We start from the raw sequence: 15,848 nt of genomic DNA, 5'->3' as shown, positions 1-15,848 counted from the left end.
GACGAATGAAGAAGTGAAGGAACGTTGTGGGGTAGATGTGGATGTGGCTGAAAAGATTAGGAGAAATACACTGAGGTGGTTTGGACATGTGGAGAGGATGGAGAATGAAAGACTGACTAAGAGGGTGTATGTAGGTGAGGTGGAGGGAGGGAGAGGGAGGGGTAGACCGAGGATGAGGTGGAGGGATGGAGTTGAGAGGTATATGAGGGAGGGGGGGTGAGTTGGGGGAGGGGGTGAGTTGGGGGAGGGAGTCAAATGGTGGGTGACAGAGTGACTTGGAGGCGTTTTGTCTGCGGCCACCCTTTGCGGGATTAGGGCGTCGGGCTATAGATACAGTGCTCGTCAGAAGTATGGGGGCGCCCTGCGTCCCTCCTGAAAACAAACATTTCAACATTGAAAAAACATATAAATAATGCATTTTATTTACCTTTAGTGCTTCGTAGGGTAGCCTTTACGCTTCTTCACGGACCTGAGACGTCTTGGAAGTGAAAGGGCGAGGCTCCTGAGGTGCCGGAGGGTATTTTGTCCCAGGAGTCACGAATGGCGGCTTCCAGCTTAGGCAGAGAGCTCACGTCCTTCCCTTGGAGACTCTTCTTTACGAGGTACCAGAGGTTTTCAATCGGGTTGAGGTCTGGGCTATTTCCTGGCCAGTCTGTCATGAATGATACCTCGCAGTCACGAAGCCAATTGGTGACCGATTTGGCCTTGTGAGCAGGTGCACCGTCCTGCTGAAACACTCGTGCACCTGTTAGCTCGAAGGAGTCTGGTAAATGATCACACAGAAGCTCCAGGTAAACATCCTGATTCACTCTGAGGTTCTTGGGAAGTACAACAAGCTTCCCCAAACCCTTCCCTGAAAAACAACCCCATACCATGAGTGAATCAGGATGTTTAACTGTGCTTTCTACATACCGTGGGTCAAGTGGGTCACTACCTTTGCATGCTCCTCTGTTACAGGTAACACTAAACGTTGCCTCATCAGACCACAACACTGACAACCATTGCTCCTCACCCCAATTTCGATATTTATTAGCAAAGGCAAGCCTACGAATTCTCTGGCTGCTAGAGAGAAGAGGCTTTTCACAGGCCTGTGACTTGTGTAACCAAGCTCATGCACCCTACGAGACACTGTTCTCACAGACACCTCACCAAACACTTCTGGGTTGCTCTCCTTAATTTTCCTTGCACTCACACAAGGATTAAACTCCACTGCACGTTTTAAAACATTAACAGACCTTGGGGAAGTTTTCCTAGGCCTACCAGGCCTCGGTTTCTTGTGGGAACTTCACCACTGTTTTCTTCCCGAAACCGCGCACACCAACGATGCACTGTCGATCGTGCCACACCAACCAATTCACTAATTTCCTTTGTCTGGTGGCCTGCCTCCTTTAGAGCAATGATCTGGGATATGATTTCACTCGATAGTTCACGGGTAGGTGCCATAACAAAGTTTTGAAGGCCAAAACACTGCGGGACACTCGGTAAAAAATGGCGCAATTTGAGAGGGACACTCGGCGGGGTTCCTCTCTCTCAGGCAGCCCGTGGGCGACTGAGGCGGGAACCAACCAGCGCATCAGAAGGCCTCAGGCTACCGTGACGTCATGCTCGGAGCTCAAACTTGTGGCTCAATTCTTACCCCCCAAAATGGGTGATTCTTTTTGGGCCATAAGTATTGCGCGCCCGGCGGACAACGCTGAATACTTCTGACGAGCACTGTAGATAGATAGACTTTACACATTCAGTTTAAACTGTTGCATTGTTCTGATTGAACTTTGGTGCTTTATGCAGGCTACAGCTAAATGAATTTACTCTGATTGAGGGAAATTTTTATTAGTCAAGCAGCAAAAAACTATCTAGATAAACCCATTTACTGCCACAGAAGATGTGGGTACAGTACATCCCCCTAGTGGGTGAGATCCTAGTATGCAAAACCCCTATGCACGGGGACTTGTTTTTAATTTTCCCTAACCAGAGTATGCGAGTCACACCCACACGACGCAAGGCGGTAGAGAAAAAACTACCCCAAACCAGTGTTTTCCGGTGTGAACCCCAAGATTGACACCTGCCTCTCCACTACGTGAGGCAGACTCTGAACAACAGACCCTGACAACAGAACAGCAGGCAGCGGATGTGATGGAGAGTGATTTGCCAATGCCTAGCATTAGTCGAATCCTGTGTGCCCTGAATAGGTTCAAGGAGGAATTCGAGAGCATGGAACTGTGCCAGCAACGAATGGAAAAGGTTCTGAGTTTTCACTAGACAGAACCTTCCGCTACTACACAGAGAAGCACCATCGAGAAATTAACATGAGGAAACAAACCCTCATCACCTGTTACATTCAGTGGCCACCACAAATTCCAGAACCCGAGGAAGAAGTGCCTTCTTCTGCAGAGCCAATTCCTGGGGAGGAACTAGAGGATGACGTAATGTCAGTGGTGTCATCAACTGACTATGAATGACTCGTGGAGGAAGTGAGTGAAGTGGCTCGTGAAAGTGTTGGTGAGGCAGGTGGTGTGGCTGGCGGTGCATCGGGTGGTGTGGCGGGTGGTGCAGGCGGTGCACACTAAGTGTCTCACCCTGCCTCGGAACCCCTTCTTACGTCCATCAAGCCTGCTGTCTTCTTTGATTAAGGTAAGCAGCCATATTCTTGTTACCTTTCAGTTAAATCTCAAGTACTGTACCATATATGTCTTAGATATTTTCCCTCAAACGGGCCAAAAAGATCACTGATAAAGGGGGGTGCTACCCATATGTTAATTTTCCCATTAGTTTATGTATTCTTAGTGTGCGAAATCCTAGTACGCGGGCACCTCTCCCGTCCATATAGGCACAAACTTGGGGGATGTACTGTATTTCATTCGGTCTAAAAATGACAACTTGGTTTAGATGAAGGTAATGATAAAGTCTATGGATTAACTCCATCAATCAGAGAAGGTCATTTTCAATATGTACCTGCAATCTGGGTGGTAGGTGGGGGTGCTCACCATCCACTCACTCAATGTAGTGCTGCTCTTGGGTGTCTGTCCTTTACTCTCCTCCATCCTTCTTTCCTTCCATCCTCTTCTGTCTTTCTTTCCTTCATTCTTTCCTCATCCTTCTGCCTGCGGGTGACTTTACACTCCCTGTTCTGTCTTTCTTTCCTTCATTCGTTCCTCTTCCTTCTGCCTGTGGGCGACTCTATATTAAGTGACAAGCCAAACGGTTTCCTGTACACCAGGAAACCATTTACTACGCTAGGTGGTAACCACATGACCAAATTTTGGCGCCAGGTGGTTCAGTGGGTAATTACGGCACTCCAATTGGATTAAGCCGGTGAATGGTCATATCCAAGGGGTGGTTGGGGTTTATGTTCATGTATTGCCACTGAGGGATGAGTGAGGCTGGTCACTCTCATCTTAAATGTCAGGACCAACTTGCCTAGCCCCGGGCTCCTATGTTCCTCATGGGGCAATGTAGGATTGGATGATGGATGGATCGATGGACTTGCAACCTCCAGATGATTTTATTCAGCTAACAAGATTTTCAAAGTGGAGGGGTTGGATATGGTTTTTATATTCAATATTTTTGCCATCCCCAAACAATTTTATTCAGCTGAAGAAAAACCTTTCCAAGAAGAAGGGTTCAAATTAGACCCTACTGACAATTTCACTACAAGGGGTCTCTCCTAAACTACATCAAATCACAAGATTGGTAGAGGGGGGGGGGAAAACTAAAAAGCATCATCATACTAAACAGGATGGGAATACAGTCTGTCCTTGCTTAGGATTATGTCACTTACAGTTTCATTACTAAGTTACTGACGAACTAATAACTTTTTTTTACTTGAACTTAGTTCATTACTGAGGTGCTAGTGAAATAACTTTTCTTCACTTAAAGTTGCTTGTGATTCATTATGAAGTTCTCCAAAGTCATCACGTAAGTGATTTTTGTACTTTTAAATCCTTAGTCAAGAATCAGATGCATGTCTCACTTGAAGCTGGTTCACTTAAAGGCAGAATTATGTCAGCACACATCATAAACTTAAGTGAGGACTGACTACATCAGTGAATACAGTATCTCACATGGAAGGATGAGATTGGAGTGGTGTCATCGATGGCAATATTAGGAAGTATAAAAGACTCCAGCTCCAGCTCTCCAGTCTTGGCCTCACACACCACCACCTGACAAAAAAAAAATGAATATAATACAATTTTACATTACAGTTTGCCCACTTTAGCATGGTGGGGATATTCATCAATAAACAGATTAAACCTGAGAGCTAAAAGGCAGAATAACCCAGTACTACAGCTTTACTCCTTTCCATAGCAGTTTTATTTGGTGTCTTATTCTAGTGTTATTCTCTTGTTATACATCAGCATTCAAAATGGAAGGCTGGGTATTATTGGCCAAGTTAAATGGACAGAGTACAGTAAGTGGTAACATCCTCTGCTTAAAGTTGTACTGTACTGTATATACGCTCAATCATCGAGTAATGCAGACAATAGGGACTGGACAAGGACCATGCTACTCAAACCCATGTCACTTAAACAATATGATTGCATGTATAATGGTACAATGTGTCCTGGTGATATTTCAAAACTCTCACTTTTACCTCATCTTACCACCCTATCCCACATAAATTACCCCTTACTTATACCCACCATCAGGTAAAACATTGAAAGATATAACTACAGCATTGTCATTAAGAACGAGAGTGGTATTAAAACAGCATTAACAAAAACAAAAGTTAGGCTGGATGCCTGTATGTTGTTGATGTGTAGCTCCCCAGCACTCTCCCCCTGCGCCCCACCCCCAATGTTGTTGTTGTCAAAGAGTTTCCCCTTGTCTCGTATCACACAACCTTCAGTAGGGATGTTGTTCTTTCTCTGGCACTCCACACAACACCCTATGAGCTTCTCAATCAGCTTCAGGACAACATTATGAGCGTTCACTGCTGCCACTTTTGCATCACCACGCACGATTGTCTTTATCTTCTTCCAGTCCTTCCAAACCAATCTGATGGTGCATTCATCCACGCCATGCTTTACGCCATTTCTATCTGCCTCTTTCCCTGTTCTAACTCCTTTACTATCTCGTACTTCTGGGCATACGTGAAGATGTGCCGCTTTCTGGATACAGGGGCTAATCATGTGAGATGACTAAGAGTCAATGTCCTTGCTTGACACTCAAACACACACAAAAAAAATCTTGCTGCACAGTGTAAGGTATATCTCAGTGAGATACGAGAAAGGACTGCTAGCCATGTGCTCAGTCAGTCCAAAATGTGTTGGGAAGTGCGAGATCAAACAAAGAATGAGTAAATGAACGTTAACTTATGAGAACAGATGGATTAAGGAGTAATTTTTTTCTGACTAGCAAACATTTTCATTCCATTTCATTCCCTAAAATTGCCAAGCCCATAGGAGTGTGGAGTAGAACTCAGTGAGATGTGAGAATGGACTGATAGCCATACGTTCAGTCAGTCCGAACTGTGTTGGGATGTGCAAAATCAAACAATGAATGTGGAACTGAATGCAAAGATATGAGAACACATGGATGAAAGGGCAATTTTTTTCTGATTAGTAAACATTTTCATTCCATATCATCCCCTACAACGGTGAAACCCATAAAATTTTGTCTCAGCATAAGGCCTTGACTGTGCCCAGGACAGGTACTGTACCCGGATGTATGCTGGCCAATCACGGCAAGTCTGGTGGGTGACGTCACTGTGCGCGACTTTCAAATTTCGTCACCAGGTCAGCTGACTTCCCGCGTAAGCTCAAGTTCTTCTCTATGTTGATTATGATCTGTCTCATTATGCTGAGCATGTTCGTACAAAAACGTGCTACTCAACCGCACATTACTCAAGGACTGAGTGTACCTAATAAATGCAAGACAATACTAACTGTCTCTCAGTAATACTGTAAACTGAGGACTATCTATCTACACTCAATCCTCGTAAATCGCGTGTTCATAAATCACGGATTTGTAAATAACGGCTACATGGCCATCAGACTGCCGTCAACCTTAAATCATTGTTAAGTCACGAAAATCGCGGACCTAGGCACCGAAGTGGGCCATTTCTGAGGAGAACCGTAAACCGCGGCATTCAAACTGAAAATCACGACCCAACAACCAATCACCACACGTCCCTGGTGGCAAGTGTGCATACTAATGCCGCCATGTTGTTGTTGTTCTTGTCCTGCCAGTCCGCACACTACAGACCATCGCCGTGGAGTACGAGAGCTACCTGCCTTTTTTGTGCAACTTCCCCCAGCCTCCTACCTGCCATGGCCCCTCCCGACCCCCCAATGAAGCACTCTAAGCAGTATTGCATCAAGAAGCTGCTGCTGTTGTTGTACAGTCAATGTTTGGTGCTCATTCGTTGTGTTGAGAAGGGAGAGAAGTTTTCAAAGTAGGCGAAAGAGTTTGAGAAGAACGAGTGCTGAGAGGTTCTAAGTTCTTCCCAACACCACCCCAGTCCATTCACTTACCCAGCTTCATCATAGGATTAAGGTGAGATCCCTTAACATTGCTTATTTCTATTTAATACATGCACTGTAGAGTCCCGGAGGATTGGAAGTCAGGTATAATTATTCCGTTGTACAAAGGAGAAGGGGAAAAAGAAGTGTGTGGTAATCATAGGGGCATTTGTCTTCTTAGTATAATAGGAAAAGTGTATGGTAGGATACTTATTGACAGAGTTAGAGAAAGTACAGAGAAATTAGTTGGAGAAGAACGGGGAGGCTTTAGGAAGGGAAGAGGTTGTGTAGATCAGATATTCATTCTTAGATCTTTAGTGGAAAAGTTTCTAGAGAAGGGAAAGAAGTTGTATGCGGCTTTCATGGATTTGGAGAAAGCATATGACAGGGTGTATAGACAAGGATTGTGGAAAGTATTAAGAATATATGGAGTAGATGGGAAGTTGTTGAATGCTGCGAAGAGTATGTACGATGGTGCGAAGGCTGCAGTGTGTGTGGATGGTGAACTAGGTGAATTTTTCTCTTTGAAAGTTGGGTTGAAACAGGGATGTGTCATGTCTCCATGGTTGTTCAATATGTACATGGATGGGGTAATAAAAGAGGTACAAGGTAGGGTAGTGGATGCTGGAGTGGCCCTGGTGAGAGAGGATAGTGTTTGGAAACTCCTTGTACTGCTGTCTGCATATGATACTGTGTTGTTGAGTGAAGACGAAGGGGAGCTGCAAGGCTTGGTGGATGAGTTTGGGAGAGTGTGTAAGAAACGGAATCTAAAGGTGAATGTAGGGAAGAGTAAAGTGATGGTCTTTGAGAGAGGTGAAGTCAGTGAATGTACAGCAAGGTTGGATGGTGAGGAATTGGAAAATGTGAGTACGTTTAAGTACTTGGGTAGTGTGATGAGTAAGGATGGAGGTTTGGAGGGTGAAGTGCTTGAAAGGGTACAGCAGGGAAGAAAGGTTGCTGGTTCTTTGAAAGCAGTGATAAGAAACAGGGAAGTGAGCATGGAAGTGAAAAAGTTACTACATGACAGTATTGTGATACCAACTCTAACGTATGGAAGTGAAGCTTGGACGTTGTTGGAAGGACACAAGTCAAGAGTGAGAGCAGTGGAAATGAGTTATTTAGGAGGAGCCTATGGAGTCACACGGAGAGACAGGCTGACGAATGAGGATATAAAGGAGCGTTGTGGTGTGGATGTGATAGGAAGCGTTATGAGGAACACACTGAGGTGGTTTGGCCATGTGGAGAGAATGGAGGGTGAAAGACTGACGAAGAGAGTGTATGTGAGTGAGGTGGAGGGAGGAAGAGGGAGGGGGAGGCCGAGGATGAGATGGAGGGATGGGGTGGAGAGGTATATAAGAGAAGGGGGTGTGAGTTGGGAGCAGGGCAGTGAAATGGCGGGGGACAGGGCGACTTGGAGGCGATTTGTTTGTGGCCACCCCAAACGGGATTGAGGCGTCTGGCAATAGATAGATAGATAGACATGCACTGAATATTCCTAAATTTGTATGTTTGTGTTTGATGGTGCCTAGATGGGCGTAGGTAGGGTGCTGTGGAGGCAGGTTGGCCGAAGTCCAGACCCAAATTAATTTTTCACATAAGAGTTATTATTCATAAATCACAGAATTCGTAAATCACGGCAGTGGTCCAGACCCAAATTGCCGCGATTTACGAGGACTGAGTGTATCTATTGCCAGACACCTTAATCCCATAAGGGGTGGCCACAAACAAATCGCCTCCATGTCGCCCTGTCCCCCGCCATTTCATTGCCCTGCTCCCAGCTCACACCCCCCTCTCTCATATACCTCTCCACTCCATCCCTCTATTACATCCTTGGCCTTCCCCTCCCTCTCCCCCCTCCACCTCACTCACCTCTCCTCATCAGTCTCTCGCTCTCCATCCTCTCCATATGTCTGAGTACAATTTGGACATTTTTCAAACAAAATGCCTCATACTGGACATATCACATACAATATAACCAAGCAGAAATCTGTATGCATAAGACCCTTCATATCCATCTATTGCCATATTAGAGGAGTAGACTGTAGCACCAGTCAAGAAGGGCAGTACTCCCAAGGTGGATGGAAAGCTGATGACAGGTAGAGCTGGAGCTCCCGTTTCATCAGCCCTCGGGACTAGGTCCCAACCATCCCCCTTTGCTGAACTTCTTCAGTGTCTTAGTAACACAGAGAATAGGCCAGCATGCTCCCCAATACAAGTTTCTCTAACTATCAACACCAAACTACATGCACAGTACACACTACACTTCCTTTTCCAAAATTAAAAAAAAATCATGCCGGCTCAACACGTGGCCTAGGAGTTCCCGGGGGGGGGGGGGGGGGACCATAAATGCCCCCACCACCCACCTCTCTCTTGGTGACAACTCAACGAGCTGCCTGGAACCACTGTCTGACTCTCTTCTTCATTTCTGCAACATTTACGGCCTTTCCTCTAATTTTTGCTATGTTGAGCATCACCTCTCCATCTCTAAACCTCACCTTCTGTTTCTAACTGAGACTCAGCTGTCTGAGGCAACTGGAAGCAGACCCTTTTCTGTATCCTCCTACTTTCTCTATACTCATTTCAAAGCCAAAGGTGGCTGTTGTGTATATATATGCAACGACTTATCTTGCTCTCATGTTCCTGAACTTGATTCTTCTGAATTCTCTAAACTCTGGCTTCGGCTTTCCTGTCAATCTCTGACTAAATATATCTGCGCTGTTTACTTACCTCCTAATTCTACTGACAATCAAAAATCTTTAACTATCTCACCTATACGATGGAACACATTCTATACATTTCTCTTTTCTCTGAAATCTCCATTCTGGGAGATTTCAATGTTCACCACAACCTTAGGCTCTCCTCTCCTTTCACTGATCCACCTGGTGAACAAAACTACATCTTTTCTATCCTTAATGACCTAGAGCAGCTTGTACAGCACCCTACCTGTATCCCTGACCGCCTTGGAGAGAGCTCCAACATACTTGACCTCTTCCTCACAACTAATCCTTCTGCTTACTCTGTTAATCTTTTCTCTCCGTTGGGCTCCTCCGATCACAACCTCATCACCTTAACCTGTCCTATCGTTCCAGTACGTCCTGTGGACCCTCTAAAGAAACGTTGTCTGTGGCACTATGAAGCTGCGGATTGGGAGGCCCTCAGGCAGTACTTCTTTGATTTTCCCTGGAATGATTATTGTTTCCATGGCCGGATGCCATCTGAGTGTGCCTTGCGCATTATGGAGGTTATTCTCTCGGGCAAGGAAGTATACATTCCTTTCTTATATCCTTTCACTAATGCAAGAAAGCCTCAGTTTAATCACGCTTGTTCTAATGCTGTCCACAAGAAGGAATGGGCCTATACAAGGTACTGGAGCCAACCCACCCCTGAATCACATCTTTTATATATGTCTGCCAGGAATCGTGCTAAGTCTGTTCTTCTTTCTGCTAAAAATAATTTCATCCATACTAAATGCTCTCAACTCTCCAACTCGAATTCTTCCCGCTCCTTCTGGCACCTTGTCAAAAACCTTTCTAACAACTTTACCTCATCATCCTTCCCTCCTCTTTTCTACTCTCATGGCTCTGTAGCTATTTCTTCTACTGATAAAGCAGATCTCTTCACTCAGACTTTCTCCTCCAGTTCCATCTTAGACGATTCCGGTGCTGTTCCTCCATCACTTCCCCCGTCTGACTTCCTCATGGCTGACATTAGAATTTCTTCAGCTGATGTATTTTCTGCCATCACAAGCCTTAATACTAATAACGCATATGGCCCTGATGGAGTCCCTCCTGTTGTTCTCAAGAACCGTGCTTCTGTGCTTACACCCAGCCTAGGCAAATTCTTTCGCCTTTGTCTATCAACTTGTACCTTTCCTTCTTGCTGGAAGTTTGCTCTCATTCAGCCAGTCCCAAAGAAGGGTGACCATTCCCAACCCTCTAACTATCGTCCAATTGCTTTAACATCCTGTGTCTCAAAAGTTTTTGAGTCAATTCTTAACAGAAAAAATTTAAAGCATCTTTCCTATCACAACCTTCTTTCTGATCGTCAGTATGGGTTCCGTCAGGCACGCTCCACTGGCTATCTTCTCACCTACCTTTCAGAATCCTGGTCATCCTCCTTTCAGGACTTTGGTGAAAGTTTTGCCATTGCACTTGACATCTCAAAGGCTTTTGATCTAGTTGGCATAAATCTAAAATTTCCAAACTGCCCTCTTACGGTTTCTATCCTTCTATCTGTGCCTTCATCTCTAGTTTCCTTTTTGGTTGTTCAATAGCCGCTGTTGTTGACGGCCATCGTTCTTCTCCTAGATCTATTAACAGTGGTGTTCCTCAGGACTCTGTCCTATCACCAACTCTCTACCTTTTATTCATGAATGACCTTCTAAGCTGTACATCTAACCCTATCCATTCATACGCTGATGACTCCACCCTTCACCTTTCCATTCGGTTCCCGCAATGTCCAACTCAGCAGTTACTTCAGAAAACAAGGGATGAGGCTATGGCACACCTAATGTCTGACTTGGCTTGTATCTCTGACTGGGGTAAAAATAATCTGGTTGTTTTTAATGCATCTAAGACTCAGTTCTTACACCTATCAAACCGACAATATCTTCCACTTGTATACCCACTAATGTTTAATTATATTCAGCTTAATCCTCCATCCTCCTTGAACATGCTTGGGGTTTTATTTACTCGGGACTTATCTTGAAAAGATCATATTACATCTCTTGTAAAATTTGCTTCCAAAAGATTAGGTGTGCAAAGCCGACTCCGTTCTTTCATTACCCCTGCACAATTGTTGACTCTATATAGGGGTTTTATCCGCCCCTGTGTGGAGTACAACTCTTATGTGTGGGGAGGCTCCCCACATACAGCTCTTCTCAATAGGGTGGAGTCAAAGGCTTTCTGTCTCATTAACTCTCCTCCTCTTACTGACTCCCTTCAATCTCTGTCTCCTCACCGCACTGTTGCATCTTTATCTCTTTTCTATCGTTACTTCAATGGTCACTGCTCCTCTGAACTATCTGCATGCATTGCTCCACCTCTACGACAGGCGCATAGCACCCATCTAGCAGCAAACTCTCATCTCTTTTCTGTCCAACTCTCTAATGCAAGAGTTAACCATTACTCCCAGTCCTTCATTTATGCAACAGGTCAACTCTGGAACTGTCTACCTTTGTTTGTATTCCCTGCTTCCTATGATCTCCAGTCTTTCAAATGTAGTGACCAGGCATCTCGAAATGACTGGATCTTGAATTTGGCTCTCGCTTGTATTTTGTTTTTCTTTTAGATGGAACAATAATTGCGGGCTCACGGCCTTTGGTTCCTTCTTCCTCACATAAAAAAAAAAAAAAAAGCATCTTACTGTTCTGAAGTATGCAAGTACGGTAACCCCTTGGTTATTGCTCACTTAGTTATAGTGTTTTTTTTTATTACTGCTAGACAAAAATCTGCATTTCTTCCAATGTCATAGATTTGGGGGCTATTAAAAAAAGAAAAAAAATTTTTAACATGTACCTGAGCTTCTTTCTGCCAACAATGATAGTGCAAAATCTGTGGTTTCCAATGGCTCTGAGGAATTCAAAGATGGGACCCTAATTTAGGAATTAATTCCTGGTGGTGGAGACCACTAACTCTCAACCCCCATGCCTCAGACCCCCTAATAGTCTGGCAGCATAATGGAGTTTTGGGCTGAAGTGGGATTTGGAGTACATCTATCTATCTATCTATTGCCAGAAGCCTCAATCCCATTTGGGGTGGCCACAAACAAATCGTCTCCACGTCGTCCTGTCCCCCGCCATTTCACTGCCCTGCTCCCAACTCACACCCCCCTCTCTTATATACCTCTCCACCCCATCCCTCCATCTCATCCTCGGCCTCCCCCTCCCTCTTCCCCCCTCCAACTCACTCACATACACTCTCTTCGTCAGTCTTTCACCCTCCATCCTCTCCACATGACCAAACCACCTCAGTGTGTTCCTCATAACACTTCCTATCACATCCACATCCACATCACAATGCTCCTTTATATCCTCATTTGTCAGCCTGTCTCTCCATGTGACTCCACAGGCTCCTCTCAAATAACTCATTTCCACTGCTCTCACTCTTGACTTGTGTCCTTCCAACAATGTCCAAGCTTCACTTCCATACGTTCGAGTTGGTATCACAATACTGTCATGTAGTAACTTTTTCACTTCCATGCTCACTTCCCTGTTTCTTATCACTGCTTTCAAAGAACCAGCAACCTTCCTTCCCTGCTGTACCCTTTCAAGCACTTCACCCTCCAAACCTCCATCCTTACTCATCACATTACCCAAGTACTTAAACGTACTCACATTTTCCAATTCCTCACCATCCAACCTCGCTGTATATTCACTGACTTCACCTCTCTCAAAGACCATCACTTTACTTTTCCTTACATTCACCTTTAGATTCCGTTTCTTACACACTCTCCCAAACTCATCCACCAAGCCTTGCAGCTCCCCTTCGTCTTCACTCAACAACACAGTATCATCTGCAAACAACAGTACAGGGAGTTTCCAAACACTATCCTCTCTCACCAGGGCCACTCCAACATCCACTACTCTACCTTGTACCTCTTTTATTACCCCATCCATTAACAGATTGAACAACCATGGAGACATGACACATCCCTGTTTCAACCCAACCTCCAAAGAGAAAAATTCACTTAGTTCACCATCCACACGCACTGCAGCCTTAGCATCATCATACATACTCTTCACAGCATTCAACAACTTCCCATCTACTCCATATATTCTTAATACTTTCCACAATCCTTGTCTATCCACCCCGTCATATGCTTTCTCCAAATCCATGAAAGCCGCATACAACTTCTTTCCCTTCTCTAGAAACTTTTCAACTAAAGATTTAAGAATGAATATCTGATCTACACAACCTCTTCCCTTCCTAAAGCCTCCCTGTTCTTCTCCAACTAATTCCTCTGTTCTTTCTCTAACTCTGTCAATAAGTATCCTACCATACACTTTTCCTATTATACTAAGAAGACAAATGCCCCTATGATTACCACACACTTCTTTTTCCCCTTTTCCTTTGTACAAGGGAATAATTATACCTGACTTCCAATCCTCAGGGACTCTACCTTCCTCCCAGGCCAATCTGCACATCTTCCACATCCATTCTACTACTATCTCTCCCCCATGCTTCAACATTTCACCACACACTCCATCAATTCCTGGGGCTTTCCCTGATTTAACTTTCTTCATTGCTTCCACAACTTCTATCCTACTGATTTCTTCCTGTCTTCTCACCTCCCTCCTTCTCCCAGCCATTCCCCAGCCACTTATACTCGCATTACTTCCATCCTCTATGTTCAACAATTCCTTAAAGTGTTCTCTCCATCTGCTCACTTTTCCTCCCTTCTCCACTAGTAATCTACCATTTTTATCTTTCACTCCCCTGCTAACCTCACTTCCACCCTGTCTTACTCTCTTCACCTCTTTCCAGAACATTTTCTTACAGTCCCTCCACTTTACACTCAAATTCCTTCCAATTTCCTCATCCACTCTCTTCTTACTCTCTCTTACTAATCTTTTCACCTCTCTCTTTCTTTCTACATATAACTCTCTTTTCCGCCTCTCAACTTCTTCCACGCCCCTATTTCTCATCCATTCATTGTATGCTTTCTTCTTTTGTGCCACAGCCTGTCTCACCTCTTCATTCCACCACGCTGTTCCTTGCACCCCCCTCCGTCTTCTCTTCCTCCCACACACCACATCACATGCTGCACATATTTCTTCTGTGAATATCCCGCACACACCTTCCACGTCCCCCATCTGCTCCAATTCATATTTGCCCAATCGTTCCTCCACTTCTCTCTTATACTCTGCCTTTTTCTCATCCTCTTGTAACCTTTCCACTCTCCTTGCAAATACTTCTTCCTCTCGTCTTTCCCTTCTTCTATTCCTCCATCTTACTTGTATCCTAATTCTGGCCACCACCAAGTAGTGGTCAGAAAGTCCACTCCCCCAACCTCTATAAGCTCTTGCATCCATTACACATCTTCGCATCCTTTCATCCACACACACATAATCAATCATTGCCTTCCTTTCATTCAGTTCACCACCCACCCTTCTCATCACTCGCCATGTATACGTGTGGATCATTTTATGCCTGAAGAGAGTATTGGCTATCACCAACCCCCTCCCAGCACAAATGTCCACTAACGCACTCCCATTCTCCTCTATCTCAGCAGGCATACCCCACTCACCAACTATTTTATCCACCTTCACATTCCCTACTTTACCATTCATATCACCGATCAAAAACACTCTCTCATTCCTTCCAAACTTTTCCATGCACACTTCCACATTTGTCCAGAACTCTTCTCTCACTCTGCTAGCACGATCTTGCGTTGGCGCATACACACACACAATCGCCCACATTTGTATTCCAACTTTCAACTTTACCCACACAATCCTTGACCCAACTGATCCATACTGTCTTATGCTCTTCTTCCATCTTTTACTCACAACTATACATACTCCTTCCTTTGCCCTCTCATTCTCACCTACTCCTGCACATATACCCCATCCATACTCCCATTCTCTCACACTTTCTCCTCTTCATTTTGTTTCGGTCATTCCACATACATCCACTTTTGCACCCTCAAGCACTTGGACAATCTCTCTCTTTTTCACCTCATCATTCGCTCCTCTTACATTCCACGTAGCCATTACCAAGTCCTTTGTCCGATCCTGGGTCGTCATCGTTTGGTCAGTCCTTGTTCGAGGCTTCTTGTTTGTTTTTTTAGTTAGTTGTTTTCCGGGGAGGGGCACTAACCCTCCGCTAACCCTTTTAGTCGCCTTTTACAACAAGCAAGGATACTGGGGGAGTATTCTTGAAAAAAAACCCTACCCCCAGCGGAGTACATACAACATTTTATTGTTTTTTCAGGTAGGTGGAAGCCTCTAGACCTGAAAACCACTTGATGCCAGTTTGGCATATTTGGGCAATTTTTTTACAGGCAAAATTCAAAATGGGTCCTATCCTACACTATCAAAATCTTAAAACGTCGACATCTTTGTTAATAATTGGTCTATGAGCCTAAATTTGGTGGCAAAATGTACATTTTTTAGCTCAAAGAATCCAAATACACCACTAAATTTATGACCGGTGCATTCAAAATGCATTGATTTGAAAATTATCAGAAATTAAGGGGCTTTGGGACCCTAATTTTTTCTTGAAACCCTACCTTTTCTTCATATAAATTATTTCCAAATCCTATTTCAGCTTCAATTATTATAACGGTTGCAATCCTACCAATGGACAAGTAGACATTTTATGCTTTTAGTCTTATTTTGTTTACAGCTTCCAGATGCATGCTGCATCTTCCTCCATTCTGTTATTT

The 15,848-nt window shown here is 44.4% G+C and overlaps 1 protein-coding gene across 1 annotated transcript in view; it reads right to left on the bottom strand.

The window, feature by feature from the left end:
* LOC145411252 (endonuclease G, mitochondrial-like) overlaps positions 1-15,848 on the bottom strand; it is a 312,479-nt gene that overhangs the window by 74,601 nt on the left and 222,030 nt on the right. Inside the window, exon 6 of the mRNA XM_080281320.1 lies at positions 4,062-4,160. Within this exon, the coding sequence (XP_080137446.1) occupies positions 4,062-4,160 (99 nt within the window). The remainder of the gene's footprint in view (positions 1-4,061; positions 4,161-15,848) is intronic.

Source organism: Coenobita brevimanus, chromosome 88, assembly GCF_032717465.1.
Source record: "Coenobita brevimanus isolate Jiangsu-jjx chromosome 88, ASM3271746v2, whole genome shotgun sequence".
Taxonomy (NCBI): domain Eukaryota; kingdom Metazoa; phylum Arthropoda; class Malacostraca; order Decapoda; family Coenobitidae; genus Coenobita; species Coenobita brevimanus.
This window is presented reverse-complemented; position numbering and strand designations above follow the sequence as displayed.